This window comes from Pelophylax lessonae (genome assembly GCF_965119305.1).
Source record: "Pelophylax lessonae genome assembly, chromosome: 3".
NCBI classification, from domain to species: Eukaryota; Metazoa; Chordata; class Amphibia; order Anura; family Ranidae; genus Pelophylax; species Pelophylax lessonae.
Window position 1 is genome coordinate 195,979,595 of NC_138770.1, and position 24,471 is coordinate 196,004,065.

The 24,471-nt window shown below is 41.7% G+C and overlaps 1 protein-coding gene across 1 annotated transcript in view; it reads right to left on the bottom strand.

Annotated features, from left to right (window-relative positions):
• Positions 1-3,999: 3,999 nt before the first annotated feature.
• Positions 4,000-24,471, bottom strand: part of SAG (S-antigen visual arrestin) — a gene marked incomplete at its 3' end in the record, with an annotated part of 40,451 nt that continues 19,979 nt past the window's right edge. The window contains exons 12-15 of the mRNA XM_082251697.1: positions 22,296-22,373; positions 20,873-20,896; positions 18,815-18,880; positions 4,000-4,102 (exon numbers count right to left, since the gene is read on the bottom strand). Of these exons, the coding sequence (XP_082107823.1) occupies positions 4,000-4,102; positions 18,815-18,880; positions 20,873-20,896; positions 22,296-22,373 (271 nt within the window). The remainder of the gene's footprint in view (positions 4,103-18,814; positions 18,881-20,872; positions 20,897-22,295; positions 22,374-24,471) is intronic.

A 24,471-nucleotide genomic window follows, 5' to 3' on the forward strand; every position in this document is an offset into this window, starting at 1 on the left:
TAGGAGTGCGCTACATATGGAAGGTAGAGTTCAGGAGTGTGCCATGTACAGAATGTAGAATTCAAGAGTATGCTATGTACAGAATGTAGAATTTAGGAGTGCGCTATATACCGAAAGAAGAATTCAGGAGTGCTCTATGTAGAAAGAAAGAAAGAAGAGTTCAGGAATGTGCTATGTACAGAATGTAGAATTCAAAAGTGCACTATGAACAAAATGTAGAATTCAGAAGTGCGCTACGTACAGATTGTAGAGTTCAGAAGTGCGCTATGTACAGATGGTAGAGTTCAGGAGTGCGCTATGTACAGATTGTAGAGTTCAAGAGTGCGCTATGTAGAATTCAGGAGTGCGATACGCACAGAAGGTAGAATTCAGGAGTGCAGGAGTGCTCTATGTATAGAATGTAAAGTTCAAGCGTGTGCTATGTACAGAATGTAGAATTCAGGAGTGCACTATGTACTGAAGGTAGAATTCAGGAGTGCGCTACATACCGAAGGTAGAGTTCAGGAGTGTGCCATATACAGATTGTAGAATTGAGGAGTGCGCTATGTACAGAATGTAGAATTCAGTAGTGCGCTACATACAGAAAGTAGAGTTCAGGAGTGCGCCATGTACAGAATGTAGAATTCAGGAGTGCGCTATGTACAGAATGTAGAATTTAGAAGGGCACTATGTATAGAATGAAAAGTTCAGGAGTGCACTATGTACAGAATGTAGAATTCAGGAGTGCGCTATGTACAGAAGGTAGAGTTCAGGAGTGTGCTACATGGGGTGCACAGTTGCGAATTGGCTGAGTCGCTTGAATAGATATGCCATAAGGAAGGAGAGATAGTACAGAGGGAAAGTTCACATTTCTTTTATTGAGAATAAGGACTCTTGCACACAGGTGGTTAAGCCCTTTTAGTGTAATTGCAATTGACTTTCTTCAGTTAAGACAGCCCAGGTGCAGTGTACAGCCTGTCATTGACATGAATAGTTGTATGCTGCTGTACTCATGGGTATGATCGAATCACCACTGTGTAGAGAAATACAACATTGTACAACATTTCATGTCATTGACATGCTGTACACTGCGCCTAGGCTGCCTGGACAGAGAAGATTCAACTGCTATTACACTGAGTGGGCTCAACCACCTGTGTGCAAGAGTCCCGGCTTGTTTCTAAGTGGCGTTTCACATTTGTGCGATGCGGGAATGCTGCGAATATACAGCATGTGCCCGCATCGCAGTTCACACTGCCATATGCGATACGCTGGGGGTGTCAATTAATGGTTAACGACACCCCAAGATCGGATCGCATATCGCAGGGCGATCTGAAAGTTCACACAGAATCGGATCGCACTACTGTGAACCACCATGCGATCAGATTCTGCTGCGGACCAAAAAAAGGGTCCTGTGCGTCTTTTAGTGCGATTGCGGTGCGAATTGGGGCCACCCAAAGATGTAAGCGACCAGCGGGGAGCTCCTGGATGCCACATCACTGGATCAAAGTAGATATAGTTCCACTTTAAGTTCCCTCCACAGTTTCTGTTCTTTCTGGAGATCAGGTCAGCAGCAGGAGCTAGGAGCTGTCAATCACAGCCAGTGAAGGGAGAGAGCAGGGCCAGGGTTGAGCTGCACTGTGCATGTCAATGAACATTCACAGCATGGCTCGGGAGCGAGCCTCCATGATTGCCCCCATAGCAAACCACTTGCACTCAGAGGGAAGAAGGAGCCAGGAGCTATGGCAGGAGACCCCATGAGAAGGAGGATCAGGGCTGCTCTGTGTGAAACAATTGTACAGAGCTGGTAAGTATGACTTGCTTATTAAAAATAAATAAATAAATCCTTTTGAATCATTTTAACCACTTCCCCCTCTTCCTGCCCAGGCTAATTTTCAGCTTTCAGCACTTTTGCAATTTGAATGACAATTGCACGGTCATGCAACACTATATGCCAATACATTTTTTAGCATTTTAATAGAGCTTTCTTTCGGTGGTATTTATTCATCGCTGTGTTTTTTTATTTTTTTGCTAAATTAAAAAAAAAAACTAAAGTTCTGAAAAAAAAAAAAAAGTTTTTCTCCATTCCTGTTTTAAATTTCTATGTTATTTAGTCTGCAGGAAAGTTATAGAGACAACAAACTATGGTATTTACCTGAAAATCTATCAAACCTGATGTACTGATGGCCTATCTGATTTCTTTAGGCCCGAAAATGACAGGACAGTACAAATAACCCCCAAATGACCCCTTTTTGGAAAGTAGACAGTCCAAGGTATTTAGTAAGAGGCATGGCAAGTTTTTTGAAATTGTAATTTTTTGTCGCAACTTTTTTTTTTTTTTTAAATACTTTTACCAGTGCGGTACAGCATTATCATATAATGGCTGTGGCAGCAATCAGGGACACTAACTGGTGACAGTATGTAAAAAAAAAAAAAAAAAACTAATAGATTTTTTCAACTATTTATTTATTTATTTTTTTCTTTTTTTATGATTTTTTCGCACACTGTGACCAGAGCAATATGGTGTTATCATAATAACACTGTACTACTCTGGGGAAGTGATCAGGTTTTTTTTTCTTTTGGACACATTATGAATGTTTATACCAGTGATATTCACTGGTATAAGCAATCATTTTTACTGAATGAAACTGATTCATTCAGTGTATTTTGTTGTGATTAGCTGTGATTGGTCACAACTAATCACATTGTACAGATGGGCTGTGATTGGTCCTCTCTGTACCATGTGATCACTGTGACCAATCACAGCTAGCAACACAATTGTACACAATGGATGGCATGAACGGAAGCCATCTATTGTTTTCAAGTGTTGTGTGATCTGCTGTGATTGGTCACTGCGATCACATGGTACACCGCTGACAGGTCATGCCACAGCATGGCCACAGGGCTGCATGCGAGGCACATTCTGGGAGGACATCATATGATGTCCATCTGGATTGATAAAAGTCCCGTCTGGCTGTCATTTTGCTATATACCGGACGGCAAGTGGTTATTCCTACAACAGCTGCTGAAACCTGGGATAAAACCAGGGATGTACAAGGTCTTCACAGTCTAAAACTTTCTTATCTATGCAATTTTGACTGGCTACGCAAACATTTGTGGGCAATCTTGTGTTGTCACGCATCCATACATGCATCCACCTATTTTCTCAAAAATTTAGGTTGATCTAAAAAGTAATCTGGCAACACTATAATGAAATCAAGAACACTCACAAATTCACCAAGAAATGGCTTGAAAAGAGGAAATGTATTATTTGCACTGATCTAGCCATAACCCTGATGAACCCCATTGTAATGTTGGGGGGGGATGTTAAAGAGGCAGTTTGTAGGGAAATCCACTAACTGGACAATGTTTGCATGGAGGAATGGTCAAACATTTTACCAAATTGAAGTCTGAGATTAGTAGACAGTTATACAATGTCCAATAATAGTCATTTCATATAAAGGGGTCCAAGGGTGTACACACGTTTTCCATAGTATACCAATACATCTTTTGATATTTTTGTTGAATAAAATATTGAAAAGGCAAACACTCTTGGAGTTTTTATTCATGTATATCACCTTTATCTATAGCCACTGTTTGAATGAAAATCCATTGTTTGCTTGTTCAAACCTTTTGGAAAAGTCAACAATTTCCATAAGGTGTACTTATTATTATTTTTTTTTTTTTACTGTATAAATATTTCTTAACTAGAAAACTAAAAAAGAACATCTACATTGTTTAATGTTTGTAGAGTATCACATATACTTATTTTCACAAATTTTCAGAGTGGGTCTCATATTTCTACTTTTCTCTTGTAATGGTTTTAAAGACTTGACAGTCATTTAATATATCTATAAACTCGGATACAACACCCAAAGAAAATCAAGCATTAAATTATACTGTATACTATCCAGGGCTTTATTCCTGTTTCCAATTTTTCCTATGCATCGGAAAGGTGATAAGGAGACAAGTTGCAATGCAAGTTAAAGGATAAAATATACATTGAGAAGTGTCACTTTCCACTCATTTCTCATCTTCTTCCTCTTCCTCTTTCTCTTCAGGTTGCAATTCATCTTTAAGTTGATCACGTGCAAACTCTTCAAATACAAGATCTTCTTCTTGTTCACTGGTTAAGAGAAAACAATGGCTCTTAATGAGATTTGGCAGTAGTATATAAGAATAGGTAAACCTCAATATAATACATTTTCTGAGGTCTATTATTGCTTTTAGCCTGTGTAAATACTTGAACAATAGCCATGACATAGAATTGTAAAATATGTTAGAGGGTGTATTCCAAATAGGAGCCTGAAATGTTTAGGTTGCTATTCATGCACCCCCTGAGAAGGAAGATACTTCTGATTCTGCAAAAGGCAAGAAAGATGGCTACTCATCCCTTACAGTGACTCATCCCTTATCCAACAGTTTATTTAGATGTTTCAGTAAAACAGACTGCAGTTGTGCTATCTCTTTAGCTAACCCACAGTGCTTTGAGAATCATTTGTCCTGTATTTTTTGTTTATTAGGAAATTGCAAGTAATGTATATGTAAGTAATGAACAGATTAAACCAAAATGATGAACAAAAAGAACCAGCTGTGTAGGGGGAAAACTGTTCAAGAAACAACCATTGTATAAAATATACAGCTATACCAAGAAGCTTATTGATAAATATATAAAAATAATTCATACTATGCTAACACATGAAATGTGCATTATCAATTCCAAATATACATTTATTTATTTCAGTAATTAAATTCAAAAGTGAATGTCAGGAAAGGGCTCACCTGCTGGTGGCACTGTGGCTCCCAGATACATAGGCTGCAGTTCCAGCATCCACCAGTAGCCGGAAGCTCATTTCATTAGTGATCACCTAATGCTCATTGGAGGAAGTATATTTAAGGCTGGCCATACACTATACAATTTTCTTGTTCAACTTTCCTTTAGATTTACCAAAACCATGTAATATAGGGTCAAACCTAAACACTTTCAATTTGTATGCAATCAGGCAGGCCCTTGCACTACATAGTTAAAGGTAAATCTAAAGGAAATTGAATAAGAAAATTGTATAGTGTATGGCCAGCCTAAGTCCTGTCTGTCCTTTCTTGCCTTTGTGTTGTCTCCATGTGCCCATGACCTGTGTTCCAGTGTTCCTGTATCTTGCATCTTGCATCCTGTTTCCTGTTTCCTGTTCCTGGACCCTGATCCTGACCCTGCGGCCTGATCCCTTCCCTCCTCCTCTCTCTGTCTCCTGTTACGCTCTCCCTCTCCTGTCCTACTCCCAGATCTCTTTGCTTGATTTCCGGTGTATGACCCTGGCTCTGTTATGATTTTGCTTGCATTCCCTATTTGCTGTATGTATTTGGTTTAGGCAGTTGTGCATTGTGCATTTGTTTGGTTATCTGGGTTTTTTTTTTTTACACAGTTTGGTTTATTGGAGGTGCAATTACATTCATGTTGTTCACTTATTTTATATAAATTATATTCTTTTACACTGTATTTGTGTCTGAAGTTCTCTGTGTCAGTCCACACATTTCTGGTCATACCAGCAGCTGACATAACACCAAGGCCAGTCCTGACCAGAAGTGGCTGCACAGAGAAGCCATCTTGGCTTTGCTGTTTGTGGCAAGATGCATCTACTTCTCTTTGCTAGTGACAGAGGAAAAATAATACTGCCACCAGATCAGCTGTTAGATTGTATTCATCTTGCTCATTCCCTAGTTGATCAGGGCAGGATGTTGTTCGAAGATGTTGAGCCATCGATTCAGGTTTGTGTGGAACTGGCTTTGTCCATTATTCCTAAAGGAAGTGATGACTTTTCTCATTCTTCAGTATGGCTCAGGTAGAATCACTGGTATGGTTATTGGAGGATGACTCAGCTTATTTCTTTGTGCACTGTTCAGCATGTTCCCAACAGCTGCTAGTAGAGTGTATTAACGCAGTACAGACTCTTGTCAGAAAAGCAGAGTGAAACTGAATTTTGTTCAACCATTGCTACAAGCATGGTCAGATATATTGCACTCAGCCTCAGTCAGCTTGCAACAACCCATTCCTGCTGCTAGACACCCACTTGCTCAAGTATCTCCCTCTACATCACCCAGAGCAAACACAGTTGCAGACCAGTATTCCCTGCTACCAACTATTTGTCAGTACCCTGTTCTCACTTGCTGCACCTACCCTGCATTTAACCCATTGAAGATGACCTCCTCACCGCTGTCTGCGACAATCCCACATAAACCCTCCTTACCAACTGCTCCCTTATTTTCACCAGTCCTCGGCTCTTCTCTTCCATCAGCTGGTCCTCTTACTCTCAGCCCTGCATTCACATGCAGAACATCAGTGGCTAAAACCAAAAAGAAACTAAAGTATTTTGCAACTTGCACAATCCTGCCATTATACAATCCTGCTTCCACCCCAGCCCATCTGCTCCAGTCTGCTTCCATGCTGACCAATCTTCTCCAGTCTGATGATTCAGTGCCTGCCGCCCAGCCTGATGTGCCTCTGCCTGCTGCCCAGCCTGATGTGCCTCTACCTGCTGCACAGCTTGACAATTTGGTGCCTGCTGCCCAACTTGATGTTCCGATGCCTGCTGCCCAGCTTGACATTCTGGTGCCTGTGGCCCAGCTTGATGTTCCAGTGCCTGCTGCCCAGCCTGACGTTCTGGGGCCTGCTGCCCAGCCTGAAGTTTTGGTGCCTGCTGCCCAGCTTGACGATACGGTGCCTGCTGCCCAGCTGGACAATCCGGTGCCTGCTGCCCAGCTTGACGATCCTGTGCCTGCTGACCAGCTTGACGATCTGGTGCCTGCTGACCGGCTTGACGATCCAGTGCCTGCTGCTCAGCTTTACAATCCAGTGTCTGCTGGTCATCTTGACAATGCGGTGCCTGCTGCTCAACCTGATGACCCGGTGCCTTCTGCCCACCCTGATGACCCAATGCCTTCTGCCCAGCCTGATGACCCAGTGCCTACTGTCCAGCCTGATGACCCAGTGCCTTCTACCCAGCCTGATGACCCGGCGCCTTCTACTTAGCTTGATGACCTGGTGCCTTCTGCCCAGCCTGATGACCTGGTGCTTTCTGCCCAGCCTGATGACCTGGTGCCTGCTGCCAAGCCAAAGGGACCAGTGCCCAATGCCCAGCCTGTCTCTGGACATCCTGTCCCCAACAACCTGCCTGCCTCTGATGGTCTGCTGCTCAATGACAAGTCTACCTATGATGATCTGCTATCTGACGACCCACCTTCCTCTGCCTCTGATCTGGTGCCAGATGTCCAGCCTGATGGTCCCATGCTCAATGTCCAGCCTGCCTCCAATGATCCTCTTACTATTGACCAGTCTGATCTTAGTTATCTTCTACCTACCACCCAGTCGGGTTCTACTGACTCAATACCAGCTGCTCAGTTGGATTGCCATGCAAAAGCTAACTGTCCACCTGCTAATGGGTCTGAAAGCTCTGAGTCCTCACGTGCCTTAGAGGGGTTACCTGCTTGGCATGAGATTAATTTGACAGTTGCCTCGATTGAGTCCCTCTGGCAGTTTGTTGTTCTATGGCTCCAAAGTCTGGTGGTCTGGACATACCCTTGGTAACTAGTAGCTGCATTTGCCTTAATGGCCCTGATCATGGTAAGCTCCCGAGGAATAGCAGAATACTATCTGTGCCTTGCCATGATCTGGATGTGATTGCCACAGCTCCGGGTGCACTAGGGCAGTGTTCCCCAACCCCCGGGTACCAAACGGCCGCCCGGGCCGCCCGAGGAACTTTATGATTTCACTCAGGGGCGGCCGAGGCGCAGAGCATTGCGCACCCCCGAGCCCGCCCATTGTGTGACAATAGCGAATGAAAATTTGCTATTGTCACACTGATCCTCCTCCTGGCCAATCAGGGAGTGGGTCCTCCCGCTTCCTGATTGGCCGAAAGGCAAATTATCAAACGTTGACCGGTCCACAGAAAAATTATCAAACGTTGACCGGTCTGCGGCGATAAAAATGTTGGGGAGCACTGCACTAGGGGACTCGGGTCATGGAACCTTTGCCTACGAGAGACCTAGGTGGCTTTTGAAGTGTAGAGAAAGTCCTGGAAACCAGGCAAGCTACTTGGTTATGGTGAGACACTTTGGTGTTAGAGTTTCGGTATTGTCACATGACCCCAGTGCTAAGTCTGCAGATAACTTGCGGGACACCAGCATTGGGGTACCTGCTGTTTTGAGGGACTTGGAGTATTGAATTCTGTACATCTCAGAGGATCTGGCCAGCAGGACACCCAGCCAGTTGCTTGGGGTACCCAGTCAGTCACCTGACCCAGGCGGTGGGACACTTTGCCTATTGTTGGATGTTGGCAGTGGAGCATCTCGAATGGAACCCAACACTTCTTCAACCTACGAGGAACTTTTGCTCTGGAAATGTGTAACAGATGACTGTCTTTTATGGACTGGTTTAGCTATGGCTGTTTGGAGTGTCCTGAGAGTGCTCCTTAGAGAAGGGGTACTGTCAGGAAAGGGCTCACCTGCTGGTGGCACTGTGGCTCCTAGATCCATAGACTGCAGTTCCAGCATCCACCAGCGGGTGTCTCTCAGCAGCCAGAAGCTCATTTCATTGTTCACTTATTTTTAACCACTTACCCACTGGGCACTTAAACCCTCTTCCTAACCAGGCCAATTTTTAGCTTTCAGAGCTCTCACATTTTGAATGACAATTACTCAATCATGCAACACTGTACATATATGAAATTTGTGCCCTTTGTTTCACACAAATAAAGCTTTATTTTGGTGGTATTTAACCATCACTGGGTTTTTTTATTTTTTGTGCTATTAATGTAAAGATCTGATATTTTTGTAAAAAAAAAATGCATTTTTCTTCGTTTCTGTTATAAAATTTTGCAAATTAGTAATTTTTCTTCATAAATTTTGGCCAACATGTATACTGCTATATATCTTTGGTTAAAAAAACCCAAAGTAAGTGTATAGTTTTTGATCTTTATGAAGTTTATAGAGTCTACAAGCTTTGGTGTAAATCAATGAAAATTGATCACACCTAATCACACCTCATGTACTGACGGCCTATCCCATTTCTTGAGACACTAACATGCCAGGAAAGTACAAATAACCCCCAAATTACCCCTTTTTGGAAAGTAGACATTCCAAGGTATTTAGTAAGAGGCATAGTGAGTTTTTTGAAGTTGTATTTTTTCCCATAATTCTTTGCAAAATGAACATTTTTTTTTTCTTTTTTTTTCTTTTTTTCACAAATGTATCAGATTAAAGGGTTATTTCTCTCACCTGGCATGTGCATACCACACATTTCACCCCAAAATACATTCTGCTACTCCTCATGAGTATGGCGATACCACATGTGTGAGACTTTTACACAGCCTGGCCACATACAGAGGCCCAACATGCAAGGAGCACCTCCAGGTTTTCTAGGAGCATAATTTACACATATAATTTCCTGACAACCTATCACACTTTTGAAGGCCCTGGAGCACCAGGACAATGGAAACACCCACAAAATGACCCCATTTTGGAAAGCAAACACCCCAACGTATAATCTCTTAGGCATAATGAGTCTTTGGAACAAATCATTTTTGTCCATATGTTTTTGGAAAACGGGGAAAGAAAATGAAAACGCATTTTTTTTTACACATAGTGGTCTATTTATAAGATATTTCTAAGACACAGCATGTGCATACCACACATTTCACCCCAAAATACATTCTACTACTCCTCCTGAGTATGGCAATACCACATGTGTGAGACTTTTACACAGCCTGGCCACATACAGAGGCCCAACATGCAAGGAGCACCTCCAGGTGTTCTAGGAGCATAATTTACACATATAATTTCCGGACAACCTATCACAATTTTGAAGGCCCTGGAGCACCAGGACAATGGAAATGCCCACAAAATGACCCCATTTTGGAAAGCAAACACCCCAACGTATAATCTCTTGGGCATAATGAGTCTTTGGAACATAAAATTTTTGTCTATACGTTTTTGGTAAACGGGGAAAGAAAATGAAAACGCATTTTTTTTTTACACATAGTGGTCCATTTATAAGATATTTCCAAGACACAGCATGTGCATACCACACACTTCACCCCAAAATACATTCTGCTACTCCTCCTGAGTATGGCGATACCACATGTGTGAGACTTTTACACTGCCTGGCCACATACAGAGGCCCAACATGCAAGGAGCACCTCCAGGCATTCTAGGAGCACAATTTACACATATAATTTCCTGACAACCTGTCACACTTTTGAAGGCCCTGGAGCACCGGGACAATGGAAATGCCCACAAAATGACCCCATTTTGGAAAGCAAACATTCCAACTTATATTTTATGAGGCATAATGAGTCTTTTGAACATGTCATTTTTTATGCAAGTTTGTGGAAAATGTGGAAAGAAAAGGAAAACGCAATATTTTTACACAAAGTTGTCCGTTTATAAGATATTTCTATGTGCATACCACAAATTGCACCACAAAATGCAATCTGCTACTCCTCCTGAGTACAGCAATACCACATGTGTGAGACTTTTACACAACCTGGCTACATACAGAGGCCCAAAATCAAAGTAGCACCTCACATTGTTGAAGGCCCTTTATATTTCTAACACCTAGCATGTACATATCAATATTTACACCCCAAAAATACATTCTGCTGAGCAAAAGGGTAAAGAAAATATTACCTGTGGTTTTAGTAGTGCAGTTGTCCACAGGAGAACATTGGTCCAGGCAACAGGAAGGGACGTGGTCCGCCACAGCGAACGGAATTGTCCAGGCAGCAGGCAAATATTGTCCATAGTCGGTACAGTCAGGGATACTGTCCATATAAAGTCCAGGGTCAGTGCAGGTAGAGATATTGCCAGCAGTGCCTTGTATTCCTGGCATTAGTCCTGGTAGTAGGCAGGAACAGGGTTCATACTACAGGTAGCAGGCCAGGAAAGAATGGGGACATGGGTAGAGGCTTCTCCCACCCAAATCTCTTTGAAGCCTCCAGACTCCAGACCCTAATTCAGGGATCAGAAAACTAAAAAAATCGTTTTCTTCATCCAGAAAAACATTTATGTAGCCCCTCACATATGTGAGACCCCTGTGTTATAAATCCCACAACTCCAGTAGCAGGATAAAAGATCAGTCCAAGAGGCAGGCATAAAACGTGGTCAATAAACAGTCCAGGGTCAGTTCCAGAGCAGGCAGAGATGTACAGTTTAGCGATAGGCAGAAGCGTGGTCAAATAACAAGCCAGGGTCAGTTCCAGGGCAGGCAGAGATGTACAGTTAAGCGTTAGGCAGAAGCGTGGTCAAATAACAAGCCAGGGTCAGTTCTGGAGAAGGCAGAGGCATATACAATTTAGTGCAGTGGCATAAGGGGTGTGGAGGTAAATGACAAGATTTGAAAATTACATTTACCATACTTCACTAATAATTTAGAGAAGTATGGTAACGGCGGTAACACTGACCTATACAGAGGCCTGGTTGGGAAGGACACTCGGGACAAAAAAATGTGGTGGCCCTTCTAAATCCTCTTCTGGCGCAGACTCTGCATTTCTTCTGAGGTGTTCGGCCTGTTTCACTGCGGGGGAGTCCTTCAGGAAAATGCCGCTCATAGAGTCTGCTCACTGAATCCGAGCGAATGCTTTCTGGTGGGCCTTCAGGATACACAAGTGTGGTGATAATTTCTTCCTGGTATTGAAGATAGGGTATGGGGGTCTCAGTAGATTTGCGGTAAATAACATAAGTATTATACATGGCTAAACTGAAAAAATAAATGGAGACTTTTTTGTACCAATGGTGGGTTTTTCTTGTGGGAAGGTAGGGTTCAATAATTTGATCATTGAAGTCAACTCCTCCCATGAATAAATTATAGTCGTGGACACATGCTGGTTTCTTGATTGGGCCGTTTCTTCTTCTGGGGATTTCCACATAAGTGTCGTTATGAATAGTTGAGAGCATGTAGACATTTCTTCTGTCCCTCCACCTGATAGCCAATAGCTCATCATTCCACAAACTTGCTGTCTCCCCTCGTCATAGTTTTTGATCAACGAGCTTTTGCGGGAAGCCCTTCCTATTGGCTCTAACTGTACCACATGCAGGAGTCTTCCTCCTGTGAAGATTGCGGAAGAGGGGCAAGCTTGTATAATAATTATCCACATATACAGTGCCTTGCGAAAGTATTCGGCCCCCTTGTTAACAAAGTTTGAAATATCCAATAAATGTTGTTCTACTTCATGATTGTGTCCCACTTGTTGTTGATTCTTTACAAAAAATTTCAGTTTTATATCTTTATGTTTGAAGCCTGAAATGTGGCAAAAGGTCACAAAGTTCAAGGGGGCCAAATACTTTCGCAAGGCACTGTAGATGGTTACTCTTTTCAAGGAGTGGATATACAAGCTCCCAAACAATTTTTCCGCTGGCTCCAATGTACTCTGGGCATTCACGGGGATGCAGCTGGGTGTCATTCCCTTCGTACACCCGGAAGGAGTAGATGTAACCTGTGGCTCTGTCGCACAACTTATAGAGTTTAACCCCATATCGGGCCCTTTTGCTGGGGATAAACTGCTTGAAGCCCAGCCGTCCTGTGAAATGGACAAGTGACTCATCCACGGATATATTTTTGTCGGGGGTAAATAACTGGGGGAATTTCTCAGAGAAAAAATTTAGAAGCGTCCGAATTTTAAATAATTTGTCGAATGCTGGGTCATTTCGGGGAGGGCACTGGGTGTTGTCATTGTAATGCAGGAACCGCATGATCATTAGGTATCTTGATCTTGGCATAACGGATGAGAAGATTGGCATGTGGTGAATAGGCTTGGTTGACCAGTAGGAGTATAATTCGTTTTTTCTTGTGAGTCCCATATTGAAAGTGAGTCCTAAAAATATTTTAAATTGCTCCACTGTTACTTCTCTCCACACATAGGGACGGGCGTAACTTGAACTTGGGTTGCTTAAAATGAACTATTGTGCATAGAGGTTGCACTGGGCCACGATGGTAGATAGAAGGTCTTGGGTAAAAAGTAAATAAAAAAAATCAATAGGGGCAAAATTTTCTGTGTTCACCTGGACACCTGGCTGGGCGGTAAAAGCGGGGATGTTTGCTGCGCCTAAATTAGGGGGACGCCACAGAGGGTTTTGAAGGGCATAGGGAAGGCTGGCATGGGTGCTAACCCTTTGGGGCTGAGATGACACCCCACTAGTGCTTGGCATTTCTTGAAGTGGTACTCCAATTCCTGTGGATGCCACTATGCTACTAGTGGATGCCACTGCGCTATTGGTGGATGGCACTGAGCTGCTGGTTGATGCCACTGCTCTATCTGTGGTAGCCTGCTCCTCGTCAAAACGCCTTAGTTTCCTGGGCACACTTTCTTCATCCTCCGATGCTGTAGCAGACCTACTGCTTACAACTGGTTCAAATTCAGAATCAGACTCCGAGAGCTCCTCGTTGCTATTGTTGGTCAAAGAAAGAAGCTGGCATACCTCTTCAGCGGAATAACATTTTTTGGCCATACTGGTGACTGTGGGCTATGGTGACAAACTGCTGAGATATGGCAACAGATGTGGCTGCACTGATGGGTGCCGATGAGGGTGCACTGGTGGGTGCTGATGAGGGTGCACTGGTGGGTGCTGATGAGGGTGCACTAATGCACTGCACTGATTATCTTGCACTGTTGTGCACGGATAAGGCGGCACTGACGGGCAGTGTAGAGCACTGGTGTGGCAGTGTAGAGCACTGATATGGCACTGTGGGGCACAGAGGTGCACTGATGTAGCACTGATGTGCACTGTAGTTGCACTGTTGGCACTGATGTGGCACTGATTTGACACTGATGTGGCACTGATGGGCACTTTAGTGGCACAGGTGGCACAGAGGAGCACTGATGTGCACTGTAGTTTGACAGTTGGCACTGACGTGGCACTGTAGTGAGACTGATGTGACACTGACGGCACAGATGTGGCATTGATGTGCGACTGATGTGGCACTGGTGGCACAGATTTGACACTAATGTGGCACTGTAGTGGCACAGGTGGCACTGATGTAGCACTGATGTGCACTGTAGTTTGACAGTTGGCACTGACGTGGCACTGTAGTGGCACTGATGTGAGACTGATGTGACACTGACGGCACAAATGTGGCACTGATGTGAGACTGATGTGGCACTAGTGGCACAGATTTGACACTGATGGGCACTGTAGTGGCACAGGTGGCACAGATGAGCACTGATGTGGCTCTGATGAGTACTGATGTGGCACTGGTGGCACTGTAGTAGTACTGGTGGCACAGATGAGCACTGTAGTGGCACTGGTGGTACAGATGAGCACTGTAGTGGCACTGGTGTGGCACTGGTGGCACTGATCTGATAGTGTAGTGGCACTTTAGTGGTACTGGTGGCACTTTTTTGGCACTGATGTGGCACTGCTGGGCACTGAAAGTATTATAAGGCTTACTGTGTACAGGTCTCTCTCTCCTCTCCACAAACGCTGTAACGGTGTGAGGAGAGGAGAGAGCTCAACCCCTGCCTGACCCTGCATTGTTGACATTGTGATCGCTCTGTCATTGGACGGAGCGATCACGTGGTAAAGGACCGCGCTCATTGGTCCTTTTCCCTGATCCGTGATGCATCGGGTCCCCGCGACCCGGCGAGCACGGTCACTCCCATGTGCGCGCCCCAGGGAGCGCGCGGGAGCGCGATTCTGGGAGGACGTTCAGGAACGCCCTCTCAGAACTAGATGACCGCACTGCGGCCGTATTTCTACAATGTACAGTCAGGAAGCGGTTAAATACATTTTATTATTTTACACTGTATTTGTGCCTGACATTCTATGTGGCAGTCCACACATTTCTGGTCACACCAGCAGCTGACAGTGAAACTCATATATTATTTAGATTCATTACAGACATAATAATATATTTTAAGCATGTCTTTCTTTTATTTTGATGATTATGGCTTACAGCTAGTGAAAACACAAAACTCAGTATCTCAGAAAATTAGAACATTGTAAAAAAGTTTAATATTGTAGACTCTTGGTGTTAACTCAAAACCTGTAAAGGTTTTCTTAGCCTTTAAATGGTCTCTCATTCTAGTTCAGTAGGTTACACAATCATGGGGAAGACTGCTGACTCGACAGTTGTCCAGAAGACAGTCACTGATACCCTCCGCAAGGAGGGTAGGTCACAAAATTCATTGCTTAAGAAGCTGGCTGTTCACAGAGTGCTGTATCCAAGCATATTATTGGAAAGTTGAATGGAAGGAAAAAGTGTGGTAGAAAAAAGGTGCACAATACACATGTGCATGATAAAAAAAAATGTGTTTAGTTTCGTTTAGATTAGTTTATCTAGTTATTATGTTTAGTTAAATTTGGTTGATTCGTTTAATTTGTATTTGGAAATTGTTTTATGTCTTTTTCAAATTTTCTTCGAATCTACTGATTTTTTTCGATTTAAAATGTTCGAATTGATACATTTTGAATCTGTCGAATCAAAAACTTTTGATTTTTTTTATTTGATTCAAAGTGAACAAACAAAAGAAAAATCTTCATCAAAAGATTACAATGACTCTTTAAATTACCTTTGGCTTAACAAAATAGAATAATTTTGAAATTGTACTCTAATAACACACACAGTCTTTGATTTCAGAAATATGTTTACAGTTCGAATATGACTGTAATTCGATGTAAAATTTAATTCAAATTTTATTTGAATTTTGTTTAGTTATTCAGAGCATTTGGTAAACTTTGTTTATACTGCAATTAGGTTATTTCGATATATCCCAATCTCCGAATAACGAAAAATGTGTCCAAATACTTATTCTAATTCCAAATACTAATTCTATTCCTATACTAATGAAACAAACCGCACATGTCTACTGCAAAAGTAACAGAGATAACTGCAGCTTTTATGATTGTAAAGCAAAGGCCAGCTAAGAATTTGGGGGAGATGCACAAAGAGTGGACTACAGCTGGTGTCAGTGCTTCAAGAGCCACCACACACAGACGTATCTAGGACATGGGCTACAACTGTCGCATTCTTTGTGTCAAGCCTAGAGGAAGAGTGAAGAGGCACAGAATCCAAGTTGCATGAGGTCTTTTGTGATGTTTCCACAGTTAGTGATGATTTGGGGAGACATGTCATCCGCTGGTGTTGGGTCCACTGTGTTTTATCAAGTCCAAAGTAAGTGCAGCCCTCTAGCAGGAAATTTTAAAGTACATGATGCTTCCCTCTGCTGACCAGCTTCATGGGGATGCAGATTTCATTTTCCAGCAGGACTTGGCACCTGCCCACACTGCCAAAGTACCAATACCTGGTTTAATGATTATAGCATCACTGTGCTTGAATGGCCAGCAAACTCGCCTGACCGAAACCCCAGAACCAACAATGCTGATGAGCTGATGGCCACAATCAAAGGAACTTGGGCTTCTATAACACCTCAGTAGCGCAACATAGCACCTCAGTAAGCCAACATTTCTATATTAAAAATCCTTTTTTTATTGGTCCTATGTAAACTAATTTTCTGAGATACAGATTTTTGGGTTTTCACTGGCTGGAAGCCATAATTATCAAAATTAAAAGAAAGAAATGCTGAATCTCTGAGTTTTACTTTTTGAACGGAATTTCTGAAATAAATTAACTTTTTGATGATATTCTAATTTTTTGAGATGGACCTACAGTATATAGTGCTTGTAAAAATATATATATATTTTAAAATAACACATGTGGTATACTTACCTGCTCTGTGCAATGGTTTTGCACAGAGCAGCCCTGATCCTCCTCTTTTTCTGCCGACACTAATGGCTATCTCCTCCTTGTTAAGTACCCTCATAGCAAGCCACCCCTTAGTTTATTTAGCAGTGGGCGGAAGCAGAGCTGTCAAGCTGTCAGACGGTGGGAGCCAACGTTGGGTGCAGAGCTCTTTTTTTTTTCCGGGTCGGCGGTGACAGTGGTCATTATGGGAAGGCCACTCACTCCTCCTCCCATTTCCTGGCCTGCTGGGCTGTATGTTCAGATAAGGGTCTGGTCTGGCTTTGGGGGGGACCCCATGCCATTTTTGAAAATAATTTTGGCATGGGGGTTCCCCTCAAAATTCATACCAGACCCCAAGGTGTTTTTCCATTATTTTTTAATGGTGGCAATTATTTTCATTACATTCAGATGACTCATCGGTTGTTAGGGATGCAGCGGCCGCCCGCTCCTTAAAAACCAGCTATTTACTAATGGTTGTTAAGGATGATGGCTACCGCCAGCGGTAAATTACCTCAAGCTTTTACTACTAAAATACTGCATCACTTTATAAAATAGCGCATGCAGTATTTTAGTAGCATTTTTTTGTGAATATGTAGACATATGGTGCAGCGTTGCTGAATATTTAATACTGTGAACTAATAAATCAACTCCTATTGTTCACAGTAGCGCTGCACCATATGTTTATATATTGATTATTCCTAAGTGTGGTGAAATCACTAATAGGTTCAGCAGCTACCAAACACAGAGTTTGACATATAGTTATTTTGCTTGATCACTTAGTGTAGGAGTTACAATAAAAATAAAAATAGAAAAGTATATATTTATAGGTGGCGCTGATTGCACACATCTGTTTTTTTTGTGAATGCTCAGAATTTTTAGAAAAATGCAGAGCGGTATTTTACCGCATTTCTTAAAGTGGTAGATACTGTTTTGTGAATGGAGCCCATAGACTCATATGGTACATATCAAAGAAAGCAAGCAGTGGAGCAAATGTAAGTGTGTATATTCAGCATGCAAGTTTGAATATGTCTGTGAGTCTTACCTTTCTTTAGCTGTCATTGTGTTGAATAGCCACAAAAGAGAGACAAACATAATGAGATTAAAACTCAGAAACATGTAAGGATAGCATGGTGATATATGATATACAGTCATGTGAAAAAATAAATCCATCCCCATGTAAATTTGTCACATGAAAAAAAAAATAAGCCCCCCCACATTTACTGCCAGATAACCAATGAATAAAATCTAAAGTTATTTGGTCACAATAAAGCCAGCCATAGACAGTTTGAATCTCGGCCGGTTCAGCAGGGACTGGCCAAGATTCAAACTATGTATGGGCAGGTTGGTTGTACCCAAGTTGATCGATCGATCAAGTTGGATAAATCCAGTGTGTCAGATTTTTCATGCCATTATTGTTAGTGGCTATAGCCACTAGCAATAATCACTGTGTGTTCTTCTGGTAGGGACGCTCCCCCCTGGGCCCCCTTCCCTACCAGGAGAACACAATAGCTCTCTGGGAGGCATTCCCCCATCAACACTGACTATGTTGATGAGGAAATTGACCTGTGGTTGCAGGAAAAAAAATCACACCATCTAGGACCAGCTTAACAGTAAATATGCTGTTACAGTAAATATGCTGTTACAGCATTTGAGGAGAAGAACCCAATAACAATTGTGAAGCATGGGGGTGGCCATGTTATACAGTATATAATATATGGTTTGGGGTTGCTTTGCTGCCTCAGGGCTTGGGGCAGCTTGCAGTCATTAGGTCAACTATACATTCTGCATCATATTGTTATGATTAGGTGCCTTTGGTGTGAAATGCGTTAACAACTGCTCTCTCTTTGTGTTGTGGACCTTTTAACCGCAACAATTAAGAAGTTGGTGTTTTATCTGTATTAGTGTGAGGTCATCCATCCTTAATTCCTGCAATTGCATGTAGGACCAGCACATGATTTTTTAGGCTTGAGCTGAGTGCACTGACTTGGAGCATGGTGTGGTGTTTATAATTTTACAACCATCATATGGTTATATTGCTCTTAGTTATACTGCTTTTTTTTTTTTTTGCATTTTGTCCTTTTTGTGATTTGATAATTAGTGTTGACTTGGAATAATTTCTTACCTCCACTGTCTGGCTTAGGATGCATGAGGATGAAAGGTAGTTCTGTCGAGACCTCACTGTAAAAAAACAAATAACACTTAGTAAATTCACAGCATAATACAAAAATAAATAATCTAAATGCATAGTTCATTCATATTCTTCTGTCAGATGGGGGGTGTAGGTTTGAGTGTAATTTCATACATTTTTGGCTGTTCTGGTACACCATTTAATGTAATTTTACTATAGCAACATCTAAATGTTAAGATAAAAAATACATGTTTTTTGTAGGTTCACTGTGGCATTGTTGAGGATTCCTTTGCTCAATATTATGCCTATTATAATTGGTTACAAAGTAACAGCATGACAGTCTGTGTGACAGCCATCCTTACAAGACCTGGGCACATGTAATGTGGCACTGCCAGTGCAGTGTGCTTAAGCACGCTGTCTGCAGGTCTGTGTTCTAAGTAAGGCAGAACGTTTTTTTACCTTAATGCATTCTCAACGTTAAGGTAAAAGTCCATCTGCATGCGGCTCCCCTCCAGCCACCCCCACCCCCTTTACTTCTCTAAACCCAATCTCGATCCAGAAATGTGCACATGAGGATTGGTTGTCTCGGAAGCGAGCATGCACGAGTGCCCCCATAGTATTGCTTTGGGGGCACTGGGTGGAAGGAGGAGCCAGAAGCACAATTGGGGGGACCCGAGAAGAGGAGGATCAGGGCTGCTCTGTGCAAAACCATTACACAGAGCAGGTAAGTATAACATGTTTGTTATTTTAATTTGATAAAAAACTGAGCATTTACAATCAATTTAAGGACGTTTGATTCCCCAGAGGTGGAACTAGCAACTGTCTTAAACTCTGAGACTCAAGGGCTGTTAAGCGTAGGCTGATAACAGTTCCTCAGCTTGCTTACAGGACCCAAAGCAAAGCAGTTAAGGAAAGAATTTCTATTTTATTTGTATTTTTTGCCCTGACAATAATGAAAGAAAGAAAATGTGCAAACACATTCCCTTTAACAGAGGATGCACCCATGACACAGGATACATAGAGGATTATAGTTTTTCTATTAAGAAAATACAGAACATTCCTAAGCAAGATGTTATATTTACATGACTTAAAACTGGAAAAATATTTTTTATATGTTTATTTTAGATTTTACCATAGAGAATTAAAGAATAATAAGCAAAATTACTACACATTTCCTTTACAGCTAACGCTTGTGTGCATTACTATACTTCATTGTTCTAAAAACTATGTTCTTCATAAAGTAAATTTGTTGCAAAATTAGCAATTCTTAGTCTATATTTAGATTTTATTAATAAATGGATAGGATCGCATGAACTGGACAAGACTGAGAGGAAAAGGCAGTCTTGGGTTAACAAAGCATACCAGACTTCCTGGTGAAGAAATAACATTTGTGTAAACCTAAAGTGGTATTAAACCCAAAGCCAACATTTTTTATATATTGCAGCTTACCAATCATTAGAGGTGGATGCTGCATTACATGTCTTTGTTTAGGATTTTTCCCTTTATTTTCACCTATTGATCTGGCCAGTAAAACACCTCTTGTATTAGTGTGTCTACACTCTGGTTGAAAGAATAACAGGTACAACTTTGGACAGCAGCATTGTTAATCTAGAGGGAGGGGAATATTAGATTCACTAGCAAATTTAGATACAATACCAATTGGAAGCCAAACACCAGCAAACACTTTTTAAGCAATTACTGCAACAATGTTTTTCCTTTTGGGATAAAAGCTTTACCTAAATAAATTAATAATTAGAAATGAATCATTGTAAGAATCCCTGTCAGTGGTAAATTATTTGTCTCAACTGGCCAGATCACCAGGTGAACATCAAAGAAAAAAGTCTAAAAAAGGAGACTAATGAGTCCATCACATTCAAGAATAAGTAAGCTGAAATATAATAAATATTTTGTTTTGGGGTTAATACTGATTTATTACCAATAGGGTGCTTGAGTCTAAGTGGGAATAGACAGTCTTGACAAGCACTGTACTACAAACATTTCTTTTCATATACAAGGTGCATATTATCATAATAATTCTGTACCTTGAAGTCATATCTCCCAATAAGCTGCCAGTGGGGGAGGAAGCAGAAAAATTGTTAATTATGAATCTGACAATCATTACATATAATGCGTTACATTGAGTCTGTTATAGATAAAGCAGAGACATACAGTAGTGCTGCAGTACATTGATATTTGTACACAGATGTCTTTGGCTCTAATTTGCTCCAGCTTTTAAATTGGACTGCAGATGGACCACAGGGGAAGGCAATGCAATGCCTGACACCATTCATTTTCAAGAAATCCTATTTGCTTAGCACATGGCATTGTCACTTCTCAAACCCTGTTGTTCAAAAATGCTGAACACAACCCTTTGTATATGTTCTCTCTGGGAGAAATTAACAAAGGGTTGTGCAAGCACAATGCTCTGTTCATGTAGTGTGATTACTGCAGAGGCCAGGAGAAGGATGTGAGCAGTCTGCTGACAGTTCACATCCCAAATGACAAAGTCCCACCTGGCGAGAATCTGCGGCATTTTTCTATATGGAAAAGTGCTATATTGCCTCTGTTAATTAGGTGCAGACCTGTGCCAATTTTTATTTAAATTCTAATTTCACTCTGAAGTAGAAACTGGTGCAGGTGGTACAGAGAGACCTAAAACAGGTCTATTTGCTTTTTTAATGTGGTACACGCCAAGCTTAGGTAATTCTCCATTCTGAGTCCATTGCAGGCTTCATGTCATGCACTGGACTATTAAAGGGAAGTTGTGCAGTGCAGTTCAGAATCATGCGACAAGAGAGAATGCAGTTATGCCTACAAGAACTATAAAAAAAAAAAGGCTAGTGTGGCTTCAAGAGATAACATAAAAATGGAGAACTGAACGCCAGGCAGATATATGCAAAGCAATTAATTAATTTTGTTTTGTAATGGTTACAAAAAATTAATTTATTTGAAACTAAACTAGTCTAAGTTCCTGGCTTAGGCTTGATATCATCCCCTTGTTCTCCCCAGTACAGTAGAATTCTGACTAAAGTTAGAGCCAGCAGTAGAAGGCAATCTGCCTGTGCTGCAATGCACATGCTGACAGAATGAGAAAAAGGAGGTGCGTGTTATTAACTTCATGGCCTTATGATGCAATGGAGGTTAATGATCTGTCCAGATAAAACATCTACATAGGACAACAATTCCTTGTCCCAAGGCAGAATTTCTTGCTTAGATTAAATAGTGTATTCTTTGGGTGGCAGGGTCTGAAGTGGTATGGTCTACACTTTATCCTGTTGACAACACATTCTTATGGATAAAGCTTGGGACATACAGTAAAATGCAAAATATATTAAGCAGACAAACATTTTGTATCCTTTTTTAAGATGCAAGTTGATACAGTTTTAATCACTGTAATACTCTTTTTCTAATTTACAGAATAGTTAGATCCTAATTGGAATCCAAAATCGAATATGTATCACTTACCCAGAGACAGTGAGAGTGACTTTAATCTTGTAATCCACTAAGATTCCCATGACAGTGCGATCAATGCCTTCCTTTAAACTAAAAAAAAGAGTAAGGTGTAGTTAGTAATAAAGTATAAGAATAATGTATTTGTCATTTTAGTTCACTGTGTTAAATTGCATGCAAAACACAAAAGAAGACAGTATTATAACAAAAAATTAATGTAGCAATTGTCACATTTTTTTTTTTCCTAGTACTATTTCTTCACTGGTGTAACAAGTCACGGTTGGCTTTGGATTCTTGTTGTAAAGTTTAATCTTTTCTAAAACAAAATATTTAAAAAGAATAACATGGATACCATTTATGTCCAGGTAATTTTTCATCTTAAATTTTAAGATGGCCTGGTCTACATCTTCATAGGAGGACTATTTAACTCCATTTTGACCATTCACAAATGGTCATTACTCATCTGTCATTACTTTTGCTTTAATCAGGAGTTACAAGGAGTTACAACAAGTATTTTTTCAAGTTCACAAGCATGCTGCATTGGTAGCAGATGATTTACCACCTATGACTTTACATATTGAGATTCCCAGTTTCAACACAATTCTAAATGTGATTATAAACTTGCAGTTAAGCACAGGTACTGTATTTCCTCAAATACCTTGTTATCTCATTCCCATGTTTACTTGCAATACAGTTTCTTTGTTAAAGCTGAACTTCATGTGCAAAAAGATATTTTAATATAATCCTCAATAATCAAAAATGATATAAATACACTTTGTGTAGACCAAATGCTTTTGCAAATCCAAAATGTGCCTTGTAAAAGTAGTGATGATATCATCATTACTGTGCTGAAAATAGCCTGTTCAGAAAGAAAAGCTATGGGAGGGACTGACTGCCTGCAGAAAACTACAGGAGGCTAGGATACAAGACCAGTCACCCTGCACAAGCCAGGAGAGCAGCAGTCACTGGTGTCTATTACAGGAAGCTTTTGCACAAAGACGTTTCACACTGGACTAGTGCACATACAATATATATATATATATATATATATATATATATATATATATATATATATATATAAAGATATATATGTAGCACCCTCCAAGGTAGGTGCTGGGTAAAATATAGTGGGGCCTTGTCTGCTTATCAGCAGGGCCATGTTTTCATCTAGGCTGGCATGTGTTCCCAGGTGTGCCTGTTGTGTTGGGGAGTCTCCCCACTGTATCCCAATGAGGGCTCTCATTGGGCAGTGGAGGAAACCTGACCAATAGCACACCAGGGCTTGTATCCATCCTGGAAGGGCAGATTCTGCCGCACAGCATTCTGGGAGAGGGTATAAGACTGTGGGGAGCACATGACAGATTGTCTTTGGCGGGAAGCAGAGTCCCAGGAGGGAGGTGACGGCTGTCTCTCCTCCTGTCAGGAAGAATCAGGTGTCCCAAAAGGCTTGCCTGAGGGGATACAGGGCGGAGCTGAGCTGTAGAGAAGGATCCAGTGTGCTGAGGACCAGCGAAGCTGTTGGGGTCGAGTTTCAGGAAAGCATTCTGAGTCGTGAGTGCTGCAAACTGCCCCTGGGGTCTACCTAGCAGAGGGGACCACTCCGGAGAAGGTCAGAGGGATCCAGAAGCTAGCTAGCCGGTACAGGAATATAGTAAAGGGGGTGCCAGTGATAACCCTAAAGAGTAAAGGGGGTGCCAGCAGTTGGGCCCTGAAGTGTAAAGTGTTAAATTGTTGAGAGTTGCAGCAGAAACTACAAGTGGATACCTCAGTCAAGGAGGACTGGAGGAAGCAGTGCAAAAGAACTTTTGAGCTAACAGGAGTGTCAGAAGTCAGTTTTAGTTCAGTGACAGCAAGTCACTATTCACAAGCGCCAGCAAGCATTGGTCGGCATCCAGCCGGCGTCAAGTCAGCGCTAGAAGGCATTTTTTTCTCAAGTTTTCCCATTCTTGTAACTAGTTGAGGCAGAGGAGTATCCCACTCATTCCCTTCTCCCATCCAAGTTCCTACAATAAAACTAAAAACCCAAGATGCCGGACTGTTCATTGTCTCAGATCTCACACTTGGGCAACAAGCTTAAATGTGCTGTTGGTGTTAACGGTAACCCCTGGCAGCCCCATATCCAGCACTGCTGCTGGAAATACAGCTACATATATACAGTATCTCATAGAAGTGAGTACACCTCTCACATTTT